This window comes from Centruroides sculpturatus, unplaced genomic scaffold (assembly GCF_000671375.1).
Source record: "Centruroides sculpturatus isolate CEXI.00-Female unplaced genomic scaffold, Cexi_2.0 scaffold28, whole genome shotgun sequence".
In the NCBI taxonomy this organism is placed as follows: Eukaryota; Metazoa; Arthropoda; class Arachnida; order Scorpiones; family Buthidae; genus Centruroides; species Centruroides sculpturatus.
Genome location: NW_019384448.1, coordinates 1,241,297 through 1,254,914, shown reverse-complemented (window position 1 = coordinate 1,254,914; position 13,618 = coordinate 1,241,297). Strand labels below are relative to the sequence as shown.

General features: G+C 30.7%; 1 protein-coding gene across 2 annotated transcripts; it reads right to left on the bottom strand.

Moving 5' to 3' along the window:
• Nucleotides 1-10,959: 10,959 nt before the first annotated feature.
• Nucleotides 10,960-13,270, bottom strand: LOC111620500 (adult-specific rigid cuticular protein 15.7-like). Of its 2 annotated transcripts, XM_023362422.1 has the most exons (4): nt 13,141-13,270; nt 11,702-11,933; nt 11,510-11,605; nt 10,960-11,426 (listed from the first exon to the last, which is right to left on the bottom strand). In XM_023362422.1, the coding sequence occupies exons 2-4, from the start codon at nt 11,711-11,713 to the stop codon at nt 11,013-11,015; spliced, it is 522 nt and encodes a 173-aa protein (XP_023218190.1). In that variant the 5' UTR covers nt 11,714-11,933; nt 13,141-13,270; the 3' UTR covers nt 10,960-11,012. The 2 variants fall into 2 exon arrangements, with proteins under 2 accessions (XP_023218190.1, XP_023218189.1); XM_023362421.1 differs by lacking the exon at nt 13,141-13,270 and having other exon boundaries at nt 11,702-12,066.
• Between the last annotated feature and the right edge of the window lie 348 nt (nt 13,271-13,618).

Sequence of the window (13,618 nt, the reverse complement as noted above, 5' to 3'; positions counted from 1 at the left end):
CACTCTCTTCTGCAATGCTAAAGACCATTCAGATATATGCCTCCAACCTTGTATATTTACTATCCCCATTACAGATCACAGAGCCAATCACAACTTAAAATTTGTAGGTGCCACAGCGTATCCTTTAAACACCGCCTCAAAGAACATTTGACTTCCATTGTAAAAAGACTGGCCAACACCACTTAGCCTCCAATCTCGATATACAGGTACAATACATTTTGATCATGCATGCCTCCTACATAGCACCTCCCAACAAAGAATATTTTACATCAATGTTTCTCAACGGGGGCGATATTGCCCCCATGTGGGCGTTTTTCCATGTTGAGGGGGCGATTAGTAACAATTTATATTTTGAGGGCGATATAGTAAAACATTATATTAAAAATAATTAGATATTTTATTCGTTATAACGTACAATAATTAAACAAATAACATTATACTAGTCACTAGTCTATTAAATGCAGTACGAATTTGGCGTTAGCCTTGGCCCTCGGCATCGGAATTTATAGTAAAGGGGGCGATACTACGTAACGGTTTTATTGAAGGGGGCGATACTACGTTGAAGGGAACAACGATTCATTAGAGGTTGAGAAACACTTTTAGATATTTAAAACAATTAGAAATTTACAAAGCTGCAAGAAAAAATTCTGCTATAAACTTTCATGATATAGATTCCTATCTCCCTGCATGGAAGTTGATCTATGAAGTTCAATCTTATAACTCGCTCCACCTCTCTTATATCACCCCTCTTCTAACATGTGGACAGCAATTCCCTTGTTTTAACAGCTGTACTTTAATTGATAACCTAACAATGCCTGTTTAACAGTCAAAAACATTTGCTTTCTTATAAAATTGTTCCAGAGATTGGTTTCCTGCATTTTGTTTAAAATCAAAATGACTGTCTATAGCAGTGATGCCAAAATTTTTTGTTGATTTGTAGACCAACTTACGTGTTAATTATAGGTAGGCAAGCAACAAATAAGGTGAGACATTGAGACATTCCAAACTGCAACTTATTCAATTTTAAAATTTTTGTACCACTTGGGTTACCTAATTACTAATGTAAAGAACTATCATAATAAAATATTATCATCATTAAAAAACAAGCTTATATATCAAAAATTTAATATAGAAAAATTGAATGTCATTTCAAACTATCTTATCAACATTTGGATTTACAGTATTCTAAAACTCATCTTATCCACTTAACCAATGGAAAACATTAATACCAATCACATTATATAGAAAATAGGACATTATATAATGTCTTACTTTCATTTTGCATAAAGACATGTGGCTTTTATACTTAAAGTTGAAATGACATTTTGGTTAATTTTTTAAAGTTTTTGATATTGAATTTGTATTGAAACAGTAAACAAAAAAGGAAAATGAGTCTCCAATTTGACAGGTGCTAATGTGAAAGGTGCGAAATGCATTACAAATAAGACAAGGCGAATACCAGTCAAATTGCATTTATTAATCGAATAGAGGGGACAGATTTCAGTCTGCCCATTATAGAGAACCATAAATGTATTTACACTAATTCTCCACTCTCACTTGATCTTCTGTGACAGCTGTATACAGTAGAGCATCGATTATCCGACTCAATTGGGGACTCAGGTTGGTCGGATAACCGAAAAGAATGAAAAAAAATACATTATTAATATAGTATATTAGTATATCCCATGTAATTAGTATATTAGTATATCGTTAACCTATTTCGCGTTGAATTTTCATCTCTGTTAAGCCTAACAAATTTTTTTTAATAATAATAATCATCGCTATTGTATTGTTAAAAATTATTTTTAAATTATTTTATTGCTCACAAAACAAACAACCATTCATAATTAGAAAATTAAGTCTTGTTTAAATACTGGCTTCCCTTCAATGGTCGAGCCGTGTTGCCAGCTAAAACATGCAAAAATTTAGCAAAAATAATATTAAAGTAGCCAAGATGTAGACAAATATTGTAGTGCCACATCACTAGCAGACATTTGAAATTTGCCAACTAGAACGGTCAGTTAACCGATATGACGGTTAATCGGGGGTCGGATAATCGATGCTCTACTGTATAACACAATTCAGCTTAAAACTAAGACTACATTACTTATGAACTAGAGAAAGAAAGAAGAATGAAGAAGGGTTAGAGAGTATACCAGTAGCTTAGATTGGAGTCTTGATAACTAAATAATGATTATTGCCATATGGACAGTAGATGCTCAATCTGTTTACATCTGAAGTAATGATCACCCACTATCATTAAATATTGCTGAGGGAAGTGTTCTTGGGCTTGGATGAAAGGACTCAATTACTTAGTTCTGTATGATTATAATTCTTAGCTTGATGTCACTGTTCACATGTGGTCTACACTGTCTATCTCTGCTTTCCTAGCCCTCTAAGCCTCAGAGTCCTGGTCACTTCTCAATCCACTCAGTCTCCCTCATTAGACCGCTTCTCTCATTGGTGACAAACTCAAAACTGACTCTCCTTAACTCCCGTTCCCCTGGCCCCTTTCTTTTCTTTTTGGTATTCTGGCCAATCAGGACCCACGAATGGGCTCAAGTCATGTGACAAGTCACGCAAGGCTCATGTCATGTGACAGGAAAGGGTTGAAGACAGAAGGAAGAAACGGAATTCTATGCTATATACAAAAACAAACATGGTGGACAGCCACACCATTGGACAGGCACACTAAAATGGGTTTTACCAAAAGTCCATTTTAGCAAAACCCATGTCAAATGTCTGCTGAAAACTCATTTTGGAAAAAGTTTGGTTTGGTGGGTTATGATAATGCAACATGTGGACAATCTACTAAAGGGTGGTGCCTTTCCAAGAGGTGGTGCCTTTCCAAAGCTGGCTTCTGTTATGGCTTTACAAATATGAAGAAAATACTATGTGGCCAGCCCATTACAAGGCACAAAACTATGACCAGCTACCAGTGTTTAGTGGTTTTATCTACTCAACAACTGGTGGTTAATTTTGGAAGTTAGGAAACATTGGATTTCTACAGAGATTTATCATCAGGTATTGCTGCAGCTGCAGACATAGAAGAACAAGATAAAGAATACAGTCGACCCCCCTATAACACTGTTGATAATTCCATTTTATAAGAATTCCAAGTTGTACGAGTCACTTAGATTTTACAAACACGTGAGACATTCACAGCCAGGCACACGTACTTGTAAAATCTAAGTGAATTGTACAACATGGAATTCTTATAAAACGGAATTATCAACAGTGTTATGGGGGTCGACTGTACTACAATTATTTGCATAAATGGCCTGGTATTCTGAGAATTTAATTCCTGGAGTATCACACATTGTACCTTCCAAATAAACATTTAATTTTCATTTTTCAAAAATTAGATGTCTCTTATCATTAATATTACTGTTGTTCCAAAACTTAGCAAATCCAAAGTCTTTCCAAAACTTGCCATATCAATCTATAAACTTTAATCTTGCCACATCTTCTCAACTCTTCATTGAAATTATAATTCCATTGTTAGCATTGTCAAGCTTAAAGCTTTGAAAGATTTTATTGAATACTGAAAATTAATGGAAGTGGATAAGATACTTTTGTCATGATTCATCTCAAATATTTTATATATATGTATATAAAAAGGTATTCCTATGTCTATTATTTATAAGTAATGTGTCAAATATGTTTGCAAGCTAGATTTTGCCCAATGGCCATAGTTTGGGACCACTGGTCTACATGGTCAGGAAACTTGCATTCCTTTTACTAAAGTTTGTCTAAATACCAGTAACATTGAGTTCCCAGTTCCAAATGTTATAAGTAATTACTCATTATTTTGTGTTAATAGAACAAAATTGCATGATTGCATGTTTAAACAGAAATGCTATGGCAAATATAAACATCTAAACCTGATTAAAATCAAACAAATAAAATTCTAAAAAAAAAAAAAAACAAGGAATCTGTATGGATTTAGACATATCTGAAAATGATATTGGAGTAAATTATACAATTATTACTACATATGAATAATTACTTAAATTATTAAACACTGGTTGTAATGATATTAGATTAAAATTATAATGTTATCTAATGCCATTATCTTTTCCAGTTTATTTATAGATCTTCCTCTTATACTTCAAAAATCTCTGTATTCTAAAGTGTTAAATTTCTTTTCATATAACATACTTAAATTTCATTTTAAAAAATATTTAATATTAAAATATTAAATATTTTAATATTAAAGTATGAAGACTACTTATAATTTTCAATAAGACCAAAATATATACTAAAAAGTTTTAATTAAAAACATTTGTAATCAAAATATATGATTTGATTAAAGCAGCTATTTTTAAAAATTTTCCTATACAGATGAACCTGTCTATCTCAAACATGTTTATCTCAAAATTTATTTTTTCCCCTTAATTTTCAGCCTAAATTCAATATATTTTCCATGTTTATCTCAAATAATTTTCTCCCAAAACCTCTATATCTCAAATTATGATTACTGAAGTGTCAAGTAGAATTTCAAAGCTCAGCAATACAGTTTGTTCTAACAAAATGTAGTTGAGAAACATTTCTTGCAATATAGTACATAGTTGTGATTAATACTGCTTTTTCTCCAATTGGATATGAGTTTAGCTTCTGTCTTAATGGTTGAAGAAAGTCAAGCATCAGAAACTATTGACAAAGTATTTACATCAAGTATGTCAAAAATGTCCTTTATACCTAATATGGATATGAACTGTACTTGCTATTGTATTAATAAAATACCATATCTCCAATCAAGCCTACTACTGTTTACTGCATAAAAACCTCTATACCTTAAAATCTGTTTATCTTGAATGTTTTTCTTGTTCCTACGAGATTTGAGATAGGCAGATTCAACTGTATATGAAAAAAGTTAACTCTAATAGATTAAAGAATATAATAATCATTTAATGTATATCTATTTTGATATTATTATACTTATTTTGTATTTGACCATTGCTCTTTTTCTACAGAAAAAAAGTTTGCTTTTATATACATTTATATTGTAGCATTTATAGTATTTTCCAATTTTTTTACATTGCCATCTGCACTTTCTTCCCTATTGTTTTGGATTTAGTGTCAGTTACTAATTGGTGTCTCTTTTAGAAGCCAGGTTTTTTTCATTTCCTTTTCAAAATACAGTATACTCCCAATTATCCAGACTAATCACTGGTAATGGAGAGACAGATAATGTGAAAACATGGATAATCTACAAGTATTTTTTAATGAAAGCTATTCAATTTTTCTTTTATTTAGTTTTTAATTTCTTATTAAATTTAACATAATAGTTTATATATTATGAATAAAATATGTTTTGAGAAAAATAATTAATTGATTAATTAAGCTTATGTGTGATCAGAGTTGGATAGAACTTTTGAAATAAACAGCCACACTAAAATGGGTTTTACCAAAAGTCCATTTTAGCAAAACACATGTCAAATGTCTGCTGAAAACTCATTTTGGAAAAAGTTTGGTTTGGTGGGTTATGATAATGCAACATGTGGACAATCTACTAANTTACAGTTCACTATCAATTTCTTGTATTATAAACAGAGAATGACAGGTTTATTGTCGTAAACATTATTAATTTTGCAATATCAATGATTTATTAATAAGAAAATTATTTAAAATAATTTCTTCAAACAATTTTACAACTTATTTAATGAAAAATAAAAAAATACAGTATACACATAAGTAAAGCCATATTGTGCAAGAATCAACTGCACTTGCTATGCTTATTTGGCCATTTAATTTATGCTTTGACATTCTGGAAATAGTTCTGATGCTTAACATACCAGTATAAATAGCAAAAGTTAACAATGTAGATTTTTTTTAATTTTAATGCTAATATTGTATTCCTGATGTAAATTTTTATCAAGATGTAAGCATATACAGATAATCCACAAATATATAATCAAGATTATACTGTATTATTAATACTTCTTCACACCTCATTTTGTGGAAAGGGCAGATAATTTTGTCTGAAAGGAATGCCCCTAATCCATTTGCTTTTTATGTTGGCTCCAACTGGCACACATTCATTGTGGTCAATAGAGTGGCCCTGTTCATTTTGTTTGTTTACATCATACCAATCATCTTGCCTGAACATAGAGAATTTTTCTTATTATGTAACTGCTTTTTATGTTAACTGCTAGTCCACAATACTGGCATGTGGCTAAAAAATAACTATATTTAACATTCTGGCATGAAATGTACCTAATACAAAATCACAATCATGCATGATTCAATCCAATGACCTCTGTTTGTCCTCTGACTTATAACTATCAGGTTATCAATTAGGGTGACCAGACATTCTGGTTTTTGAACATTCTATCCATCCAACAGCATTTTGAGACAAAAATTAATTTGTCATCCTTTTTTTGGGGCCTACCTAAATTTATTTTGTCTTTTTATTATTAATAATAGTTACCATAGAATCAATGAACAGTTACTGTAATTGATGCATTTACATTGATGCAGCAGTGCAGTGCCAATGTTTTATGTTTGCTACTTCAATTGTATTAACTCTTATACAGCATTTTTATTGAAACTAAGTCTGTTTGTAATTTTTGCATTAATGCATAAATTAAACAACATTATCTAAGAAAACAACTTGACTAATAACAAACTTTTTTAATTATAAAAAATTATACTAATTTGAGAAAAGTTTGTGTTACTATATGAAACTACTGTATAATTAAAAGACATCTTACTACTACACAAAGGACATTAGTTAGCATTAAAATTAATTAGAAAGTCAAAGTTAGTGTTAAATTAAAACTAATGATGTGTTATCAGATTATCTAATGGTGAGTTTGTAGCTTCATATTTATAGTGTATTATATCAGATTATCACTTTCTTACTAAAACATTATCAGTTAAAATAGGTTACAATAAATTTTTTAAATCTCAATAACAATGTTTATTTTCAAATAAAGTTTGTTTTTCATAGTTAAATTTCAATTTTTAATATGTATGCAATATTTTATTGATATTCATATATTTTTTTATTTTAAAGAAATCAACAAATTTGATTTATCAAAAATTTTCCTTCTGTTAATCCTCCAATTAACTTCTGATATTTTTAGATATAAATTCTAACATTACATAATACCTTAAGTTTTTATTATTAACAAAAGAACCAAAAACTTCTTATTGCAAACTCAATTATTTGGTTTTCCAACTTTCATATTTTTATTTAAAAGCTATTCTTATTTAAAGTCTGTACATTTATCAAAACAATCAATAAAACAATAGCATTTATTTGACTACTATCCTTACTTAAGAGATTTATATGATAAAACAAATTTTATATTCAATCTATGCCTACTACATCAAATGAAATTTAAAGTTTTCAATTTATATCTCTATATTATGAAGAATCAGATTTATCAATACTTAACACAGTATAATGGACACTAAAAACTAATTACATATTTCTCTCAAAACATCAAAATGCTTATATAAGCATTTTAATTAGAATATATAAGCATTTTAATTAGAATAAGCTTTGTAGAATATAAAGCATATAATTTACATGAAAGTTTTAATAGAAGAAAAAATATTTGTTAGAATATAACAAATGATTATTGGATTATATATCTAATAATGACTGATATCAGTAGTAATACATATATTAAAATAAAAAAACTTTTATATTTTGTATATTAAAATAGTTCAAAACATTTGAAATATTTTAAAAATTAGTTAAATTAATGTATGGTACAATTAACTAATTAAACCTATATATCTATGTAATAAAATGTCATTAACTTCTTCCTGTCTGATAATGTCTGATAATGTCTGCTAAAAATAACATTTTCATATTAATCTCCTATCTAGCAATACTTTCTGGAAGAAATAATTATAATGGAAGTGGGATATCATCAATATATTTAAAGATTTAAACAAAAAAAAGGTTTACATACAATATATTTAATAGTTTAAAAATATTTTACTCATTAATACGATTAAAAAATAAATAAATATGTTAAGAATATTGAAGATTCAAAAATCCATTCAAGGCAAATAAAGAAATAATAGTCTATTTAAAACATAGAATTTTCTTTTCTTCTTTCTAAATATTCTAAGTAACACAATTATATCAAACTCTCCCTTTTCCTTTCTAGGAAATGTCATGTAATAATAAATGTTTTATATATTGATATTTTGTTTATTCACAAAATAAACAAAATGAAAAGAATGAAACTCAAAGGATAACATGATGCATTTTAGTTGATCATTTTTTACACACAAATTACAATGTAGATATTTATATCAGATTTTATCCAACACAAAAAAGCTCTATTTTATTTTATTGGCCAATTGCCAATACACAGTATTTGTGGTCATTAAAAACCCAGCCCATTACTATAATCAATTGGTGGATCTTCATCCAAAAACACTCAATCATCAGAAACGATGCTTGTAAAATGGTTTATGAAGAACAATTATTTGAGTATAGAAATAAATCGTTTCAACATACCGTTAAGAAGAATGTGCAGGAAGATTTCTTGTTTACGAAAATAAAGACAATAACATAAAATGACTTAAAAAAATTATCTTAATTTATAATTCTATAGATATTCAATCGGATAGAGTCGCGACAGTAAACATCGGATACTTTCGCACGCGTATAAGTTACATTTACCTGAATGGACTGTAACATTCTCTGTTGGTGTCTATCAAAGAATGTCTCGTATTGGTGGTCTGTCCAACTGTGGTTGAACTTTTTGCATTCATTCATTCAGGTAAAGCTCCCTTCCCGGAGCAAAACGATAAGAGAAAAAAAGATGGCACTCCGGATCCCACAATACTTTGCATCACCGCAAACCGGCGTGTAAAGCAGCGCCATCCGTTAACTAATTTGAGAAATATTTTCATCTGTTAGTGTATTTAGAATATGTAACTTAAAGGTTTTTTAACAATATTACGAGAGTTTTCTTTATAATTTTTTAATATATACTCAAGAAAACTTCGAATATTTGGTTTAATACAATATATTTTGGAAAATTAAAAAATAAACTATCCTGGATTTTATAAAGCTGCAGGAATAGATTTCAATTTTCAGTCGTCGAAGCAGAATACGTTAAATTATTAGACTACTTTGTTATTAAAATATCGTGTTATTTGCGTAATTAAAAGACACAGTGTTCGGGAATTAAATACGTAAAATCCTAATATAACTGGAGGCATTCTCAATGGGGAATGACAATATGTAGAAATGTAAAATGACGCTTGTATGTGTGTGGGGTTCCAGAAGTTCCTCGTTTTATTTAGTACTGAGCCATTTAATGTCTACTCAATCACCCAATGAATGCATAATAAAGATCCTTTTCGTCCCTTCAATGAAGAAAAAAAAATATTAGGCTATATGAATACACTGCATATGAATATGTATGAATATACTGTAGCCTACTACTATAACATCGCATGAATATATTACTAATCAAAAGTTATAGTTTTTTATTAATTAAAACGTAACATAATACTGGCCAAATGATATAGTAAAAAAGCTAATCAGATAATATTTCTGCATAGCAAAGAATGGATAAGGAGTAACTAAATATTTTGCAAATTAAACTTTAACATTTACTTAAGTTATATAGTGTATATAAAATAATAAATTCGTTTTCTCATATTATTTTTCAAACTATTCCACAAACTAAATATTCTTTTCGTAAACGCTCGGCTATTTATTATTATTTACTAACTTTAAATAATAAATTGATATTAAGAAGTTATTTTTATTTTTCTCGTTTTATTGGTGCCAATTGTAAAACTATCACGAATGAAGCGTTTTATTAAAAATCTAATTTCTTTATATTTCAAAAACGTAGACATAAACAAAATTACAAAATGGAAATTTAAGTAATATATATTTTGACGATATTTTATTAAATATTTATAAATTTCAAAATTTGATATTTTAATAAATTCAATATTCAAATATACACTCATGTCCAGAATTTAAGGAATTCACAAGTACACATATCAGTTATAATCCTGCCCACATTATCGAATGTTATTGTTCTGGAGATGGAGGAGCCTTTGTTTGGGCCTTATGTTAAACTTTTTGAGCACGAGTGTCATATAGTAAGCATATTTAGCTTTAAAAATGTGAATGCGTTCCCAAGTTTTACCATATTTAAAAAAATTAAAATATGAATTAGAATAATTAGAATAAATCTAATAAACCAGATTGAAAAAAGGATGACAGGGTAATAAACCGAAAGGATGATTGAAAAAGACAGATGATAAATCGAAATCATATGATACGTTGTACCAGATGATTTCTCCTTACCTACCACTTTGGGTACACGTGCCATAGGTTCGCCGCCCCCGGTTTAGAAGTTTATAGGAAAAATACAGACAAGCTTTTTTATTTTATATAGTTCTATATAGGGATAATTCAATATCTGATTAATCCGTTAACTAATAACAACAATTTTGCATTAATGATGTAAGTATAAAATGTTTCATATGTATATAAAGAAGCCACCCATAAATCATTATCACCCTGCAAAAAATAGACTAATTGATTTCTGATGATCAAAATTTAATAGCATGGTTTTGTGTTTTCCACTTTTTTTTATATGTTCGAAGCAATGAACGAAATGTCACCACGATTCTTTAAATACAATGAAAATGAAATATTGACACTTCAATGATAGTTTGTATAGTTATGGCAATGCAATACTTGGGCGATCTTACTAGGAGGATGCCTTCCGGAAAATCTTTTTAAGGGTAACTGACCCCTATTCAGGTGTTACAGACGTAGAGAAAACCCGAAAAACGACAGAATTCCCAGTGTTCAGGTAACGGAACCGCTTGGCCACTGGTGGGCCTTTCAATAATAGCCTCAACGATCAATACCAATAAACTCGATAAACGTGTGATAAATATATTAAATTTTATTTCGATTATCATTCATAGTAACATTGAAACAGCCTTGGATTCCAGCGATCCATGTAATTTATAAAAGAAAATAAATTATGTAATTTACAGATTTAGCCAATGATGCCTTTATAGCCCAAAGCAGTTACTGGGGCACCGTATGCACCAAAGGGAGCTCCAACAACACCCTTGTATCCTACGGCGGCTACGGGGGTTGCCACCGCCGCTACGGGGGCGACTGGTACGTGAGCGACGACAGCTGGACTTCCAGAAATGGGTCCAGTGTAGGGGGATGCGACGGCGGCGGCTGCTGGGGCGCTCAAAGCGGTTCCTGGTTCGTTAGTTTTGACTATTGCTCTGAATCCGGCGGCATCGGCTACGTATTCCACTCTTCTGGCACGTCCGTCAATGTCACCGATGACGTAAGAGCCCCTCTTGTTGCCCCAGCCGTCACCGACTTCGCTGCGTCCATTGGTGGCACCCACTCCATTGACAATCTGGTAATTAAAGGCGTAGTTTCCGAAATCCTAGAATGAAGCAATGCGCATGAGCATGAGCTAAATTCCGGAGCAATTCCAGAGGATTCATTCTGTTTGGATCCTCTACTTACGTCTTGTTTGCGAGAACTGACACTATGACCTCCTACAACTGCTCCAGGAACGATTCCTGCAGACACGGCGGCGACAATAGCGAAGAGTACAGCTACCTGCAACAAAAAAATTACCAAAGATTAACTACTAAAGGTACTTCACGAGGTGGCTAATCCACGTATCCAAAGACACCATTGCATGGGGATACTTGCCTTAGTGAACATTATGCTATGATTTATTGGTGAATTGTACTTTACTCCTACAAAATTTCTTCTTTTATAGCGATTTTTCGAATGAAAAAAAACCCGAAATATATCCAAAGACCTTGGATGTTGATCCTGCTCCAGAAGGAAAACTGGTTATTGGCATGTGATACATAGGTCTATTCTCCCATTTTCTAGGTCGTTTATACTTGATTGTAGCTATCCGAAGCGATACTGGGTTCTAAATTTATATTTATTTAATGTATTTATAAAATATTTTCTTGTAAAACTTGATTGGAATGAGGATAAAGATATTTGGGTTCGCAACTCGAAATAAATAGTTGTAACGAGTTATAGGAATGATACATTGTTAACGTCAGTATCAAATTACATTAATTAAATTAAATTTTAACAGAAATAAAATAATATTTTAATTTAAAATTTCAATGGAATAGTAAATCATACTTAATTATCCAAAAAAGTAACAAAATTAAAGTTTAATGTGGGAATTAACGGTTTGTGTACTGTTAGATACTAAAGATTATTCATTTAAACAAGAGATACAGAAGAAACTTTTAGTGAGAAGCCAGCATTGGCTTAAAAGTGTTAACCTAATCCAACCCATGAGAACCTCTGGTATGTTTTATGACAGTTTCATATAATTGGCAGGGGTAAAAAATCCATTCAAATATTTGATTTATATTTATTTTACTTTTTACTTTTATTCAAATCAAGCCGCGCCTTTGTGCGAAGTTATATTTTAGTGCCGTCATAAAATAAATTTGCAAATTAAAATAAAATTAATTTAACGGAATTTCTCTAATTTGGAATTTCTAATTAATATGTACAGTAAGTATCTGTATATGAAAATTAATTTAAATATTCATATTTAAATTAATAACGTCCGTGCGCATCTCTTTATTTAAATTTCCTTCGGTTCCGGTTAACAATTAAAACAATAGTGTAAGTTTTGCTTTAAGATTAACGGTATCCGAATAAAAGTCTATTCACAATGAAAATTAAGCATAAACAAAACGTTGTACTGTACCTATATTATATAATGCAACCATTCACAATGAGTTATGTAAGTGAAACCGTAAACTTAATCATGAGACATTAGCATAAATAAAGCTTGGAGTTTGCACACTTTAAACGTTTACAAACTCCAAATTTTTATGCTTTTTACGTAATTTATAAGAAGAAACAATCGTAGTGGTTATGGAATTTCCACAGATTAATTTTTCTCTTGTTCAATGGATGAATCCTCCATCACCTGTTTCTTGCACTTTTAAGTTTTCTGATGAAAAACACCTAACATATATGCTTAGGCGTTATATTAATTAATAAACTGCACAGCTATATCATTAGTCGTTACGCACATATCAATCTATTTCATCACCGACCACTAACAGCACCTACCAACGCACTCCAGGTACTGGCAAACTTACCTCCCTTAGACCTCAAAATCCTGGAAACATACTGGAAGTTTCACCTTAGTAGAAATCCTAGTGGCCTCCTTAAAGAAATTGACCTTCCTATAAGTATTAAAAACATAGCCGAGTATATCATTAAACACAAAATGGACTACACCCACAAGTACTACAAACTACACCCTGCCTGCAACCAGCATCCTATATACAATATCCACATCGCTACCCAAGAAAATCAACCACCGTTCAAAATCTTTACGGATGGGTCAAAGACACCAGAGGGCGTAGGGTGTTCTGTGGTTATCATTGGACCAAATGAACGAAACATTTGGCAGATGAGTGGAAAACTAGAAGGACATTGTACAGTCAACCAAGCCGAGAGCCTTGCAATACTCAAGGCTCTCCAGTACGTAAACACTCATTTTAACGATAAAAATAAAACTTATGTGGAAATTCTTAGTGACAGCAAGACAGCCTTACTGCAAGTCCACAAATT

What these genes read in the sequence shown, in the direction of transcription:
- LOC111620500 (XM_023362422.1), bottom strand. An exon ending in TCAGTTCTCGCAAACAAGAC is followed by an intron (nt 11,427 to 11,509) that starts GTAAGTAGAGGA and finishes GCTTCATTCTAG; the next exon opens with GATTTCGGAAACTACGCCTT.